At 35.7% G+C, this 17,795-nt stretch overlaps 1 protein-coding gene across 1 annotated transcript in view; it reads right to left on the minus strand.

The window, feature by feature from the left end:
- LOC126484996 (semaphorin-1A) overlaps positions 1-17,795 on the minus strand; it is a 348,769-nt gene that overhangs the window by 3,929 nt on the left and 327,045 nt on the right. Inside the window, exons 7-17 of the mRNA XM_050108602.1 lie at positions 17,337-17,441; positions 16,371-16,459; positions 16,131-16,272; positions 12,507-12,855; positions 11,536-11,618; positions 10,691-10,919; positions 9,317-9,474; positions 7,485-7,532; positions 6,348-6,425; positions 2,422-2,541; positions 1,965-2,154 (exon numbers count right to left, since the gene is read on the minus strand). Of these exons, the coding sequence (XP_049964559.1) occupies positions 1,965-2,154; positions 2,422-2,541; positions 6,348-6,425; positions 7,485-7,532; positions 9,317-9,474; positions 10,691-10,919; positions 11,536-11,618; positions 12,507-12,855; positions 16,131-16,272; positions 16,371-16,459; positions 17,337-17,441 (1,591 nt within the window). The remainder of the gene's footprint in view (positions 1-1,964; positions 2,155-2,421; positions 2,542-6,347; positions 6,426-7,484; positions 7,533-9,316; positions 9,475-10,690; positions 10,920-11,535; positions 11,619-12,506; positions 12,856-16,130; positions 16,273-16,370; positions 16,460-17,336; positions 17,442-17,795) is intronic.

The raw sequence follows: 17,795 nt of genomic DNA on the forward strand, positions 1-17,795 counted from the left end.
AGAGAGAGAGAGAGAGAGAGAGAGAGACTGTAAAAACGACAAAGTGCCTACATATTAATCATCTATTGTCTGAGTGAACTGTGCACTGATGCAGTTTAACTACTCTGGTGATAAATACTGAGAACAATTTTGTGAAAGTTTATGACGTCAGTCATGTTTTGTATACATACTGACATTCATAGTTCACAATATTGTGAATAATAAGCAAAAATATGTAGGTCCTCAACAAGTATTTGACAACATATAGGATGCAAAAAATAAACAGTCTTCTATTCAACAAACTATGACGAACACCCATTGAACTACGCTACTTAAATGCTCTGAACCGTGCTGATACTGTAATCAGATAGTAATTTATCGGACGAAGGAAATTCTGTGTTTATAACTTTCCTTACATTGTTGTATGCTGTCCTTCCCAAATTTCTGTTATCACATTTCTTCCGCTCCCTGTGCTTGTTAGTCTCATCTGTAAGGTCTTCGTATTGCAGAAGAGCTGAAACCAGCACAGGATCTGAGGGTGTAGTATGAAACAGTTGTTAGCTGTCTATCACTAACAGCTTCATAATCATTTTAGAAAGAAAAGTTTCAGCCACACAATATTTTATCAGTGATTGCAGTGCATAGTTCACTCATTTTACATCATTTCCAGATTTCACTTTTAAAACAGGATAATGTTCCAGTCAGCATGCATTTAGATAACGCAACCAAAATTGTAATTTGAAAATGAAAAATTGTGTGTGAAATAGAAAACATCGAGATTTCTGTCTCACTATAAATTCTACCTGTTATGATTATAAAAAGATCATCTTATACTGAAATAAGTTTACTTCTTCTGTTGGGAAAATAAAAGTAAACAATTCAGAAACTACAGAGTATCATAATAACAGAGAATTCAATAAGTACATATGAACAAACAAAAGTAAATGGAAAAAGACAGTTACATTCAATGAAAACCAAGTTTATTTTCTGTTTCGGTATTCACTGCATGGCAGACTGATGGTTCATTATATTCCCAGTTTTATGATTTACAAATGTTTTACAGATATATTACCAACAATATTATGAAAAGGATAGATTGTCACTCAGCATATAGAGCAGACACTGAGTCACAGAAAGGCACAACAAAAAATTGCTATATATTTTGAGCTTTTGGCAAAAAGGCCTTCCTCAAAGTGCAAAAACACACAAATATTTACATGAGCACAACTCACACACACGTGAGTCTCAGTGGCTACTGACAGTGGCCATGTGGGTGTGAGCTGTGTTTGTGTAAATGTGTGTATGTTTTCCACTTTATAGGACAGCCTTTTGGCCAAAGTCTCAAATGTATAGCAGTCTTTTTGTTGTGCCTTTCTGTGACTCAGTGTTCTGAGTAACAACATATCCTTTTCATAATACTGTCATTATTTCATCCTGGATTTCTCATTGTTTAAAAAATATTAATTTTGCAAAAGAAAATTTCTGCAAGAAACCTCAAGTTACTTAGTGCTACTATTAATATATGTCAAATAGCTGTATTTACTGATAAAATGGAGGAAGAAGGGCAGACCGCCACATGTAAAGTTAACATATCCTCAGTCTTTTGGAACCAGATATCTTTTACTGGAAGCCAGAGAAAATAATATACAAGGACAGTTCTGAAAAGTCAAAAATGGCCATTTGCTTTGAACAGTTTTCCCTGTCTCCTTGTCTCAAGCAGTGGCCTATGGTTCCAAAAGCTTGAGAGCCTGTTAGCTTTTTCCATTAGTATCTTCTACTAAAATACCAGCAGCTGTTTTGATAAATACAGCTGTTTCTATCTTAAAAGTAGTCTGAACTTTCATTTAATGACTAGTTTCTAAAGTTTTGATTATCATTGCAATAATCGTGAAGCATAAAGAATGTGCTACAAATGAAAACAACATAGACTGAAAATAGAGTGAAGTTCTTATTAGGGAAATGAGATAGGGTAGCGGCTAGCCTACCTATTTAGCTGATGGCGTTGATCTGGAAAAGGCATGTCTGTGTAATCCTCTCCCCTGCATCGCCGAGAAAAAAGAAATCCAGAGATGAAGCCAACAACTAGAGCTCCAAGGCATGATGTAACTATAGCAATAGTCAGAGTCTCCGCTGTATAAATAGGCAACTTTTCCTGGGAGGAAGGCAGCTTTGAACCTGGAAAAGATACGATAAATCATGAGCTGTGAAGCACATATCATCACACCTTCAGTAATCATTCTGAGTATATGGAAAAAACTACTCGCAACACAGAAAGTCCTTTGATTACGTCCCAATTCACTGGTATATAATTAAGAAACATTACAGCTAGTTGTACAAATTAATGAAGTCCCTCCTCAAAAAATGGCTCAGAGAACCTAACAAATCATATCTGATTACATTACACAGCATACAATATTTTCTACAGTTTTCTTGGAAACATACCTGCATGATTTATTTCAGCCAGGGTATTAGGAATGACGTTGCTGTCATCTACTCCAATAACAATCTCGTTGTCAATTTCAGGTTCAAATTCAGCCTGGTGGATTGAATGAACGGGATCGCCTGCCAGAGGTGAACACGCAGGTTAAGAAACACACCATAAAGATTGGGACACTGCTCATTTAAAAAAAAGTTGCCTTCTACTGTATTATGGAACAGTATTATCCTCTTACAGCAACCAAATCCTGTACCACTTTAAAGCACAACAGCATGTACCACAAATATCTTCTTATATACCAAAAAATTTCTTTTTAGCTTTTTAAATAATCAGTGATCCCATCTTTAAGCAAACTACGTGAGTGTGGAACTAAACAACAAAGGCAGAGAACAGGACATGTGATATTAGTATTTCAGCTTGAAAAGTTTTGGTCAGATGACATACATGAAGAGAAAACAATTGTTCTGTCAAAGACGATGTAAAAATTTTTTGTTTATATCTTCAGTAACTGATTTGACTCCAGAGAGAATAAGATGATTTTTCCACATTTTATGAAAAACTGTGATCTCTTAATTATTACACCAGTGACAACAGCAGTCAACAGTTTTCTGATATAAAGCAGTATGATCTATCATACAGTAACCAGAAAAGAACACAGAGATTTGAATACTGTGTTATCGTGATAGTACTTGCAAATATTACTAATAGACTAGCTACAATTTTCAATTACAAGGCAAAGATTTGTTGCAGATAATCAGATGGTGACACTGGACTGATTCTGAGCACATTTTGTAGTTTTAATATGAATTGAGTGTAAATGATGATTTACCAGTAAACAGAATCATGTTCTTAAAACAGAGCTCAAATACACAAAATTGGTGATTTAAAAAAGCGTGAATTGAATATTTTTATCTTATGAATGTATTGTCACTGTGCAGAGACAGTCTGATGTTTGAGAATATGTCTAATTTACTTTCCTTGGGTGTTTAGTAATGAATATATTTTTTCCATAATGCATGGTGTGTATTCTTTAAGCAACAGCTTATAATAATTTTGGGATGGGAAATTTCTACAAAGTATGTTAAGATCCATAAAAAACAGAACTTCAAAAACCAATTTCAGCTCAGAAACCCAAGTGGCACTTGTTTGTAGACAGCTAGTATAATGCAATGTTTAAAATCTCTCTGCATGTCATATAAACAAAATTAAATGTATGACCTCACTAAATATTGAACTTCATTTTGATTTAAAAGAAATGGCTTACTGTGGAGCAAACACCTATATGTTTACTCGCCAAAACTATTCTGTGCAATGTTCAACAAAATGGATCATGTACATCATGAAGATTTCAGAAATTTAAATACAGGAATATGGTTTTTATGGGTATTCAGAAACATTGGCAAATTGTGTGAGTAAAACCTTACAAATATGTTATAAGGGCAAACACTATGTACATAAGCATTTTCCAGTTGACTTTACAATATTAGTCTGTGAAGTGCAATACGTTTAGTGAATACATGCATTTCAAGCAAAGTATGTAATAGATATGAAAACTGCAGACATGCATAAGAATGAAAATAGAATTTACATGCAGTTAGAAATTTGAAAGTAATGTGATCATACAGCTTTACCAAAGCAATATAGATGGCTGGCAGATCCCGTTCCAGAGTGAGGGAACTTGGAAAGTACAAAATTTAGTGTTTATTATCTCCACTAGCTGCACACTTTTCCAAAAGGACATTGGAACATTAATTTCTTAATATTTTGGCAAATGATAGTGTACATTGTACTATATATAGACAGACCACCCCAAATACAATTTTCAGGAAATTATTTCATCTAAAACTTCTAAATTTTCTTTTGTGAAGTTTTTTTTTTTTTTTGACTGTTACTATCATACATATGGACAGTGTAGCCACTACCCCATTTACATCATATTGAAATTCAGTTGACCTGTTATTTACTTCAATTCCTTTGCATGAGGAATGATAGCATAAAGCCAACTTTCAAATGTAGTTTGCAGAGATGCATGTCAGAGAAGATTACTATATTTAGTAAATTAATGCTCATCCTCCACAGCTAGTTTTTCACATATTATACTAGATGTTTCTCACCACCACTGCAAAATTAATATTTTAATATAATTTAATGTTTTCCTCTTCTTTGGAAAACTCAAATTCAAGACATTTATTCAACGAATGATAAAAGAGTAGATACAGAGAGGAATCTGAAATGGATAGACTATATCACCTGCATTCTAGCATACGTGTGTGACAAAAGGCAATGGCATGTGAAGAGTGATTTAAGCACAGATAGGAAACTTCAACTTTTTTTAAACTTTCATCCTATTTTCCATGTGCTATATAGAATCTCTGTTCATAGTAGCTATACTATCTGAGCACAGTGAAATGGTAAGACTTTTGGTGAATGAAGCAAAGATGGTTCTGACACTAGCAAAAATAGCTTTGTGAAAGTCTTTCACTCTATCAATTGTTGTTTCCAGCTGTAACAGGTAAATTCTATTCAGTATGTCCAAAAGAAAGTAACAGCCTGGACATGGACTAGTTCCCTAGCTTGTCTTAAGTTGGTGTTAACACCTTAAGAAGAAATAAAAGGAATGAAAAACTTGTATTTACCCCAGCAACAGAGTGTACACGAATGAACAAGGTTTTGTCAAGTGATGGGGCCTGAGAGGCCATTTTGTTTGAGGGGCTTCTCAAAGCTGTTAATCATGTGATACTCAAGGGCTGGACAACAGTGTCAATAACAAACACTATGTATGCACTCTATAAGGCCAGGATAGGCTTTGAGACTGCACAAGAGACAATATAAATTCACTTCCTCTATGAGGGTGTGGCTGGTCTATGCAAACATTAGGAATATTGATAATTTCTGCGAGTATGTGAAGCATACCACTGGGAATACATTAGTTATGTCTACAGGATAGTTCTATTGTGATGGTTACAACCAACAAACAAGCTACACCTTAGTAACAAATGTTTATTTCCAATAAGGAAATAAGAACTTTCTGGAATAAAAATGCTTCTTATGGAGTTATAGCAACAAACACTTCCTACATTGTGAACATTTAAAGCTGGCCTTCTAAACGGATCACACTTGATAATAGCAATTATGTACCTATTTTTAAGTGTAGCCCGCAGCCAAATAAATGGTATTAAGTGTATCCAGCAAACTCTACAGCAGTCAGCCAGAACTGTCAGTAATGTGATCGAAATGCCTTGAAATGTTCTCTCTTATGTGAGAATAACAGTTGTATACCTCACTGAACAGTAGTGTGAGCTGCAACAGGAGTGTAAATACTGTATGCACATGAAGAAAATATATTAATGGTATTAAAATTGAACAAGAATGCAAAAAGTAGAACTATCTGTATATTTCAGCATCTCTTGCTCCAAGGAAAAGCAAATTCTTTTTTCCTAATGAACTGTATATGTTTTGGTAGAATGTAACTACTAATGTTTTCATTATTATATGGATAGCATATTGTAGAAATTAACAACAGCATCAGTTATTTTTGTGCTGCTGGTGTATGTTCAATTAGGTAATTAGTAATTATCGCTAACTATGCCTGTAAAAATGTTATCTGATTTTCTATAATTTCTCAGTCAGCATTAATGTCGGCACTGAAAATACAAGTGGGATTTATTATTTTATTGCCAATGTCTAATTTTTTAAGTATTTACAATTGTGGACTACAAATTTTTAATCAATGCCCTTATCACAAAGAATGTGGCAGCACTACTTAGAAATGGAGACAGGAGAAAATCGACAAACATTCTTTCTTGGATATTACACTTTCTGTGTGCCCTTGACCTGCATGAAGTATAGTTAATTAGCATATCAAAAATGTTAGATAGCTCCAGCCCAGACACCAGCTGTAAGCTGAGTGAGAGACAATTTGTGCACTGACCAGCGGCTGCGTCCAGCCTTTCTGCAGAGCTACTGCTGGGACACACACACGAACAGGGTGGACACGTTGTGCCCTCATCTGCCATGACCAATCACAGAAACTTAAAGTAACAGTACTGCTTACCAGCAAATAAAAATTTCTAAAGCCAATACAGGGCAAATTAAGTTAACACAACTTTAAAAATGATAGCTATCCCTATTAAACGAAAAATTATGTGAAATATTATGGTACACAAGAAATACAGTAACTACTTTTTCCAGTTAAAATCAATAAGATATATCCAAATGTATTGAACAAGAACATAAACTTTCTTAAATATAATGAAATAAGCCCATAAGAAATAAGCTAATTTAGAAAAAAATCTGATTAATATTACATAACACACTGACATAAAATGCAAATAAAGAAGCAAATACTATGAGCAAGTGACACAAGAGATCAATTTGCCTAAAAACAAGTTAAGTGAGTAATCTAAAGAAAACATGCAACAGATGAAAGAAGTTACTCTCTTTTTTAAGTTCTCCTTCCACGGAAAATGGAACTGTGGATAAACACTCCAAGTTAGTGTTAATCCCGTCTGTATGAAGACTAACTAAAAGAAGTTCTTTTTGTAAAATAGCTGGTTCTTCTTAAAAGTAAAATCCAAATAACAGTAACTTCTTTTTAGTCTGTTTCAAGTCAGATACATATTGCACAAGTGGTTGCTCTATTGAGTATAAAATAGTATATCATGATCTTCGTCATATGTAGTACTAAAAGTAATACTAAACAAGGACATAACAGATGCTTTGAAACCTTTGAAAATAAACTGAAAAATTAACGCAAGTCAGTTCAAACAGAAAATACTGCAAAATATTATTTTGATTCTGAAAAATTGCAATATTACAAAAGCAGACAATACATTTTCATAACAGACAGCAAGAAATATTCTCAAAAGACTTAAGGTCTGCACTTAAATCAGAATAGTAGTAAATAAACTGATAGGTAGTGTTACTATGCAGCTCATCCTTAATCTAATGTTATGTGTCTACAGAGAGGCTATAGTTCATGCCTTAGAAACATGCAGCATTTCACTAAATAAAATTGTTAATTGTAAACATACCAGAGCATTGAAGCTTAAAGTAAAGCACAACTTACCACTAGATTTTGTCGTCGGCTGAGTTGGTACAGGAGAAGCAACGATTTCTGTAAGGAAAAGCGGGTTGCATACTCAGCGCAGAGGAAGCAATGCACTACACTTACTGGTTTCGAAATTCCTTTTTGTTATGTCATGCATTTTTAAAATATTTCTACTTATTTTATGCTGTATGTAACTTACTGCACTAGAAGCCTAGTGCTAAATTTTAACCACAACTCTATTGTCAGCCTAAAATACGTTCTATCTCTATGCAGAAGTACAGGATATGAATTCCTGCTACAGTTCTGAAGCCATTGCAGAAAGCATCATCTTATCAACAAATCATGTCTCAAATTCTTTCTTAAAAAGGCATTGTTTCTAATATTTCAGTCTTGATCTTAAGGCTGTAAACTATTCTAAAAGAAAGAAAGAAAGTATGTTCACTTACCTGAAATCAGACAATAAGGGGGAGATCAGTCATTTCTCTTAAGACAGAAAGAGATGAATGAAGAAGAGGATCAGGACAGATGAGAAGATTTGTGACAGTATTTATTCCTATTCATTGGTACAAGAGATATGCAAGAATAACTGATTAACATAACAGTGAGTATATGAACCTGAAAGGTAGGGACAAAGCAGCTTAACCCACAAGTGAACCTGAAAATTGGTGATGAACCAGCTGAATAACAGTGTGGTAGAAGTCACTGCAAGACATGGCATGTCATGGCTAACCATCAGACTTGTAGAATACAGAAGACGAAAGTATAAAATTACTTCTGTCTGTTGACTGTATTTTTAACCTGACTGCATGTTAACATTTATAAATATGTTTTATTTTAGCCACTACTGGTCAAAACTCACTGGCAGCTTTTTTTGATCTTATTAATTAAACATATTTCAAGGTGAAAATCTTTATCTTCAGATAACTACAGCAATACTAAAGTGAAATGATTTTGAATTGCCATAGCTGTCTGACGTTCAGATATTTTGAATACTTTGAAGCTTGTTGCATTAATATGATTCTAAGCAAGATACCGAAAAATTGTTACTGATAGTCATCACTGAAAACTGTATTCACCAAGAACGCATCTGCAGCACAAGACGAAAGGAAAAGGAGAAACAGATTGAGGAGGTTCTGAAACAACCTATATGTTAGCAGGAATTTCTTCAAATTATAGATCTCCATGTAAGCTAAGTTAGGCTTATCAATTATATTTTTAAAAATAGTTTTGGAGTTCCTTGTGCTGCATAATTTTCATTCTTATCTGACTGACCTACTGATCTTCAGAGATTTCCAGAAATAACTGCAACCATGTCATGACTGGTCTTCAGTCATTACCTTAGCCTCTGATATAAAACTAAGACATTTTAATTACTGTATTTGGATTATTCTCAGCTTCAGTTGAAAAGGACAGACAGGATGTATTGTATATGATTTTATGTCTTCAGTAAGCTCTGCAAAAGACAGCTTGCCTTTACAGAGCTAATCACAGGTACTGATGATGGGGGTGAAAACAAAGGGCTTGAGGCATAAGAGAAGCACAGACAGCAAATGATGCTCTTACAAGATCCAGAGGGAGAAATGGTAATAAAATAATAAAAATTCTGTTTATGCTATATGATACAAGATATAAAAAGAATTTCTACCAGGAGGTCTTACGTAACCTAGATACTCTAGGGCTATTTGCTGAAATAACAGCATTGGTGAAAAGTAACAGTTAATTCACCTTTATCATTTGCTTTTAGACTACTATATACAATAACAGAAAATTCTTGTGATAAATCACATATTACTTGCAGAAGTAAGATTTCATGTATCACAAGAGAAATCAATACAAAAGTCATGAATTACCTGTTTGTGGACGTCCACCACAAGCTTTATGTTCACCGAGTGAAATGTTCTGAATAAAGCGTTTTTTTCCAGCACTCCAGTCTGGTGAACCTACAGCTGTGCATTTTAATTCTACATTGTCCCATGCACAGTAAGGATCTTGCAAGGACACACATTCTCTGAAAACAAAAATTTTGTTTCATAGCTAAACCAGTTCATGGTTACACACTTTTTTTAAACATACCCACAAAGGTAGTTGTCATAAGACAGAAAAACAGATCCTAAATAAATAGTAGATAAAAACAGCTCGCTGTGTAACAGTTTTTATCAGTACATATAAAAACAGGCTACAATAATAAACAACAGTTCATTTTTAAGAAATAGTGCCTCATTCCCTTTTACGCTATTGCTGTTGGGTCACAGTCTTTCTCTTGTCATATGACAATATCATCTCAGGCAATTGTATATTATTCATGATCCCTAAGAAGTGAGATAAACAGATCAAAATTGCACATATTAAAGCATTTCTAATTTTTTGTAGTAAAATAAAACAGAATCGATGTATTGATTATCAGTTTGGGAAATTAACCTCAGTAACTCTCCTTGCATTGATACTACCATTTGAGGAATTAGCATGTTCTAATTTAGGCCTATGTACTCATATGGGGTAATTTTCTGTTTTAAATCTGCTAAATTTGGTCATCTTTTTCTTGCTTATCATCACACATAAGAACATGTCACAAAGTCCATCTCCATTAACCAACCCATGAAAATATTTCAGTAGCTGTTCAATGGGTCAATGATATTGTTAAAGAAAAATGAGCACTAGTAAACATGCCACTTTAATAACATGTATCATTCAGTAACATTCAAAGTCTACAGCCACTTAATTAGACATCAGTAGCAGTGTTTTCCAGCAGGGTAGCTATTATCATTGTAGAAATTTAAAACACAATTGACCTAGGCACCATGCATGCATGGAACTGTGTAGGATTTTAATAAATTGGTCTTCAACCTGTGAACTCTCAGGCAATGGTTCATATTCATCTGACAATACCTGATTCACTCTCATCACATATTAACTGGTATCTCACACCTGAATAGTCAGCAGGGTGCTATTACAGCAATTTGAAGAAATTGTGTGTTACATAATGTTATTTGGCAATGATGTACAGTTAAATAAACCTGGCAGTTCAAAATGATTAAGTGCGTATGCTGAAACACTTATGTTCCATATGTGATACATTCCACTGGGTAAATTTAAAATTTGCTTAACCCAATGTCAGGTTTCATCCTGTACACCGATTTCCTTTACAACTTTGATTGCTAAAACTATAACAGTACCTTTCCTGCAAGATCTGAAATAAAAATTTGTAAATATTATTTATTACTTACCGACAATTTGTTATTTTATCTGAGCCACAACGATGAAGCTTAATTGCCAGAATCTCATCATCAGACACAACCACCAGCTTGCTATCATCCCCATCCATTCGCACCACATACAGGTTCTTAACAGGTACTCCAGGTGGCAACACTTGCAGTTCTTCTATTACAACACTATCTACAGTATCAGATGAATCAAAGGAGGCAGAGTTCAAAGCTTTTATCACTTTGCCATCATCTGAAAAAAGTCCTCATTTATTAGATAAAGTGTCACTTACATTTAATAGTGAAACTGCAATATAACATGGAACATATTTACGTAACTGTATAGGTCTAACTGTTGTAATTGTTTTATTACTCAGAAATTACAAGGAATGTCTGAAATGATAATTCAGGTTCTAGTGTCATACTGTCCTTATTTTGCTTTATTTATATATATATATATATATATATATATATATATATATATATATATATATATATATATATATATAAAAACAAAGATGATGTGACTTACCAAATGAAAGTGCTGGCAGGTCGACAGACACACAAACAAAACACAAACATACACACAAAATTCTGTTGCCTCATCAGGCAATTTTGTGTGTATGTTTGTGTTTGTTTGTGTGTCTGTCGACCTGCCAGCACTTTCATTTGGTAAGTCACATCATCTTTGTTTTTAGATATATTTTTCCTACGTGGAATGTTTCCCTTTATTATAACCATATATATATATATATACTAACCAGAAGCCAAAAAAACTGGTTAGCGTCAAATCCTAAGCAATCAGTATACACCACAAAATATAGGCACAAGTAACTTCAAATATGGTAGCATATCTTATTCCAACTTACCAGTTCCTATAAACAGGACATCATACGCTTTCCCATCTGGTGTTCGGACTTGTTGATCAACAGCTATTTTTGTAAATCTGTACCTGCGGATGATAACAATTAGCTGTCATAACAGCAGGATATAGTCAAGAAGCAAAAAAGAGTAATAATAAAAACAATAATACATACTTCAGCACATAAATAAATTTTCCACCCACTGTGGTTATTAGTAGATTAATCTAATATTCACGTATAATTAAACAAAATAAAAATATAGACACACTTAAAATATTGAGAAAATGTCTCTTACTGATTTATTCTATGTCAAGGGGTATAGAGTATGGAAGAGATGGAAATGGAAGACTATAAACATTGTCGCAGAAGGGAAAAGTCCAATGGTCACCAAAGTTATGAGAGGTGTTCCAAGTAAATGGGAAGAAATTTGAATGACATACAGCAACAGACATTCATTGGGCACTGGAGTGTGGTGTACGGTTTGACATCCCTTCTCACCACTTGAAATGTCACCCGTACCCCTGGGTTCCTGAGTGGGCCTTTCAGTCAGATGTCAGATCTTTCATACCTATTCCTTTTCTTCTCCTCATCATTTCCTGACAAAGGATAAACCACAAAGCTAAGAACTGCTTCATCTTTTGTTACCATCAGCTCCACTTCCATTTCTTTTACAAGCAGAACTGTTTTAAGTGTATTACGTTTATTTTCTTCTTTTATTTTTAGACATCTTGTTTTTGACATTTTATTCAACTAAATTGTACGGATGCAGGTGTGAAGGACTACAGAATGAATTTCTAAATAACTTATAAACTATACACATAAGTGACTAATTTAGTATGCAAAGCTAATGTCAGCTGGACAGAAGACGAATGGTGAGATGGGATGGGACAAGAGTAGGTAAATAAGACAGTTACATTATAAGACTATAACTGCTATTAATATTAACCACTCAACAAGTTTATAAAATGAGTACTAACTGTAAGCTGATCCGAATGAGAATTGGCCGAGTAAAAAATGCTGGCACGGCCTCATCCATCAGTGTATGTGACTTTACAAAATTGACAGACACATCAGGAAGTGTACGACTGTCATTCACACATTGTCCAGGCCTTGGTTCTGGCACTTTAAGGCTTGGCACTGCCAACCAGTTTGAGTTCATCGTTTCCTGCTCTTTAAATGGACCATCAAATGACTCAAGTATTGACTTCATACTGAAGGCACAAACAGCAGAGCCACCAATAGAGTTCACTGGTGTCGTGAAGACACCGTAGATGAGTTTCTCCACTTGACCACCATAATTTCCTTCAATGATGTCACTTGTTGACTCTGTGAACAAATTTTATGTCCATAATCTTAAAATATTTTTGATTATATTTTAAGTAACATTCCAAAGAGTAAAGCGCACACACACACACACACACACACACACACACACACACACACACACACACCTAAAAACAAAGATGATGTGACTTACCAAACGAAAGCGCTGGCACGTCGATAGACACACAAACACGAACATACACACAAAATTCAAGCTTTCGCAACAAACTGTTGCCTCATCAGGAAAGAGGGAAGGAGAGGGAAAGACGAAAGGATGTGGGTTTTAAGGGAGAGGGTAAGGAGTCATTCCAATCCCGGGAGCGGAAAGACTTACCTTAGGGGGAAAAAGGGACAAGTATACACTCGCGCACATACACACCCATATCCATCCGCATATATACAGACACAAGCAGACATATACCTTGGAGGGGGGGGGGGGGAGGGGGGGGGAGGGGGGGGGGGGAAAGGGACAGGTATACACTCGCGCACACACACACATATATCCATCCACACATATACAGACACAAGCAGACATATGTAAAGGCAAAGAGTTTGGGTAGAGATGTCAGTCGAGGCGGAAGTACACAGGCAAAGATGTTACTGAATGACAGGTGAGGTATGAGTGGCGGCAACTTGAAATTAGCGGAGGTTGAGGCCTGGTGGGTAACGGGAAGAGAGGATGTATTGAAGGGCAAGTTCCCATCTGCGGAGTTCTGATAGGTTGGTGTCAGTGGGAAGTATCCGGACGGTGTAACACTGTGCCAAGATGTGGTGGCCGTGCACCAAGGCATGTTTAGCCACAGGGTGATCCTCATTACCAACAAACACTGTCTGCCTGTGTCCGTTCATGCGAATGGACAGTTTGTTGCTGGTCATTCCCACATAGAAGGCTTCACAGTGTAGGCCGGTCAGTTGGTAAATCACGTGGGTGCTTTCACATGTGGCTCTGCCTTTGATCGTGTACACCTTCTAGGTTACAGGACTGGAGTATGTGGTGGTGGGAGGGTGCATGGGACAGGTTTTACACCAGGGGCGGTTACAAGGGTAGGAGCCAGAGGGTAGGGAAGGTGGTTTGGGGATTTCATAGGGATGAACCAAGAGGTTATGAAGGTTAGGTGGACGGCGGAAAGACCCTCTTGGTGGAGTGGGGAGGATTTCGTGAAAGATGGATCTCATTTCAGGGCAGGATTTGAGGAAGTCGTATCCCTACTGGAGAACCACATTCAGAGTCTGATCCAGTCCCGGAAAGTATCCTGTCACAAGTGGAGCACTTTCGGGATTCTTCTGTGGGAAGTTCTGGGTTTGGGGGGATGAGGAAGTGTGACATGGTATTAGAATGTGGAAAGTGTAACATGAGGCTCAAATGAAAATAATATATTTAAATAATATATATATATTCAAATAATATATATCTTTTTGTTGTGACTATTGCGATTCAGCATCTCTGCTATATGGTGAGTAGCAACTTTCCTTTTCTAATATTGTTACATTCCATCCTGCATTTTCCATTGTTTGAGAAATTATATAACACGCACTGAATGCAGATGGGCACCCACACACGTACGTGCTGGCATGTCCCCCCCGCCCCCTGCGCCCCCCCCCCCCCCCCCCACACACACACACACAGAGAGAGAGAGAGAGAGAGAGAGAGAGAGAGAGAGAGAGAGAGAGAGAGAGAGAGAGAGAGAGAGAGAGCCAGCATCATGGCAACACTATGTGTGAGCAAAGTGTTATTTGTGCTATTTAGAGGCCACAAAAAGATGTGACAGACATGCTAGCCAGCATGTGACCGTCTTGTGTGTGGGAAACAGCCCATGTGGGTAATGGTTTTGGACTTAGAGAGTGTGACAGCATGTTATTAGCATCTGGCATTATCATCAGAGCCATAGGGAAGTGGGATGGTTCAACAACATTTTTTGATGCAATTATGTATGTATGGATGGATCACTGGCAAGATCTCAATCATCACAAAGTGAGCTACCATCGTCCAAATGGGGGAAATTTTTTCATGTGGAGGAAACACTCAATGGCAGTATGGGTAAAGCTGTCCACATGCTACAATCCAGAACAAGAATCAGTTTCCCCTCACATAAATGTTGCAAAGTGATTCAGCAAATATGATGTCTTGCTGATTGAGAGTGGACCTATGAAGAGTGAGGTAGAGTCCTTCTCACAGATTAATCAGTGTATCGGATATACCACACCAAAATTGCAGAAAGAAACCAATACAGCAACACCAGTGTTCAGATTAGGAGCACGCAAGCCATTCATTGCCTGTGTTTTCTAGGTATATTTTGGCATCTGTAGTTTGTAGGAATGATATCCTAATACAGTGTGTGTGCCCTTTTCATGATATGCATGTGGGCTCCAAATAATGGATAGTAAGAATTTAATACTCAACAGATGAATAGCTACAATATGAAGATATCATGTCTCTAAATTGGCAAGCTCACTCCAGGCATTGCTGAATGGACATGAACAGTAGAATTACAGCTCAAACACCACTATCATTATCCAGTGCTAACCTCCTGGTGAGATGTGTCTAGAAATGGAAGGCATTACTACTCACGACGGGCAACTAGATCCATATTCTGATGAGCTGTTATGTGTCATGTATTACTATGCAAGGGCATCAAAGCCCATACTGATATTCTGTACACTGCACACAGAAGGACACACCGCAAACAATAACCGTCCACAGGCCATTACAGGTTTTCTGATGCACACTGAATCTTTACACTTATATGCAGATTATTATGTCACAATGTTGCCACGGCATCTTTTAATACACTTATTACCGCTGCTGCCTCATGTTATTTTGTGGATAATCAATGTTCTCTTTCAGCAGCAGAGTTCCTCTTTTCAGCCAGGATGAAGGTGTAATGTAGATAAGAAAAAGAACATGAAAGAAACACAATTTCTGCGTGGCTTTCCTTGCCCTAAAGGTTTTTTAAAAGAATTTTAATTTGGATTTGGAAGAGAAAATCTGTTTCCACTTGCTTAACATTTGTACTATTTATTTAACTTTACAGCCTTTACTATCTGCTCATTTGGTAAGCATAAACAATTTGTTTACTACAGTTGTACTTTTATCTGAATTTATGTAGTCGCCTGCAAAAATTAATCTCACACCCATAGTGTAGTAAAAGCAAGCATTACAAAACCAACACAATACTATTAAATTCTTTGTTGTTAATATTGTCATTTAACTCTCCCATAAATTTACCGTAAGCACTCACAGTGGGATATAACAGAGACAGAGGGAGAGGAAGACTTACGAATTTCATTGAAGTAAAATGGATAATCTCCAGGGACGGAACAGTTCAGACGTGATTTCAAAAAAGAAGTCCATCTGTCACCAAACTGATGAGGGCCGCCCTTGTCATGTTTACAGACTCTGGCAACTCTTGAATAGATAGCCTGAAACAAAAATGTTACGCAAAACACATTTATTACATATATTTACTGTAGCTCGTGAAACTTCCTCTACCTTCAGTTATAAATTACGAAAGTATTACCTTTCCACAGTTGATGTACTCAACAGCAGTCTCTCGGAAGAAGAAGAATATAAAATCATTGTACTCCATTGTGTTGACAAAGTTAGGAGCTGTAATCACCAATAAGTATGATTTTATTACATGAAATTAAAACTGTTCATCAATTATAATAATTCAAGAAGTTAACTATAAATTGTTTTACTCATAATACCCAGATGTGAATGGTGCTGCCCTTGAAGCAACAGCTGACTAAATGAAAAATATAATTGTCATCCTACTCTATTATGATTGAATTTGTATCTTTTAACAGAAATCATTAATAAATTTACTTATTTATTTATTCTAGGAATCTCAGAGCAAAGAATGTAACAAGTAAAGCAATACACTAGTACAGAGAAGAAGCTCTTGTTGAATACTTATTTATACTGTACATTAAATATGATCATAATACTGTTCTGCTTAAATGATATTAAACAGGGATTAAGATTTTCTATATTTACATTTATAAAGGCAGCAAAATCAAGCAGAAGTCTCTACTTTGAAAAACACTCCTCTTTTGGGTTATACAGTAGAAAAGAGGGATAAAAATACAATGATGGAAATGTCAAACAATAATTACTAATAAAAACACATCACAGAAGCTGTACACGAGTATTATGAAAATTTCTAAAGTAAGGCCTGTGCTGAACTACAGATGTAACGGTGTTATTGGAGTGCTGTGGAATGAAGTATGCTGCATGTTGAAGACATTAATTAAAGCACTTTAAAGTGAAAAATAAGGATAAACAACTATATTCATAACTGAGCTCAACACTACAAAACACTCTATGCATGTTAATAAAGAATTACTGATGAAATAATAATTGTAAGTTTCTTTTACATTTTCAACAGGAAAATGCTTTTGATATAAAATATGCAATCGAGAATTAAAACATATAATAAATCATTTTTATTGGTCTTAAAAACTTCTGAAGACTCAAGAGTTACCATTTAATTGTTTGAGGTCAGATCTCTCTGTTCTTAGAGGGCCGCGGTATATGAGAGGGTCAGTTCCAGAGAAGTCTGCCACTGTTGCTGAGTACAATTGTCCCTCTGCAAAGATAAAACATTAGTGTTACATGTCTTTATGATCTTTATGACCGAAAAAATTATAAATATAATAAAGTGTACACAGTAACTGAGCAACACAACTGTTAGATGAGATTAGTACTTGTTGCATAGATCATGAATACAACACTTTGTAATGATGTGGAACGTGCCAGGTTAATAAAAGGTGTCTATACAAGATATTAAATTACACAAAATATTACATGACACTTTTTTTGGGGGGTGGGGGTTTGAGGAAATTACTCACTTACTATATCCAAAAATTCATTTAATGAGTAGAAGGAGCTGCCATTAAGAAATTCTTTTAATTTCCTTTTAAATGCTATATGGCTACCCAAG

The sequence above is a fragment of the Schistocerca serialis genome, chromosome 6 (genome assembly GCF_023864345.2).
Source record: "Schistocerca serialis cubense isolate TAMUIC-IGC-003099 chromosome 6, iqSchSeri2.2, whole genome shotgun sequence".
Classification (NCBI taxonomy): domain Eukaryota; kingdom Metazoa; phylum Arthropoda; class Insecta; order Orthoptera; family Acrididae; genus Schistocerca; species Schistocerca serialis.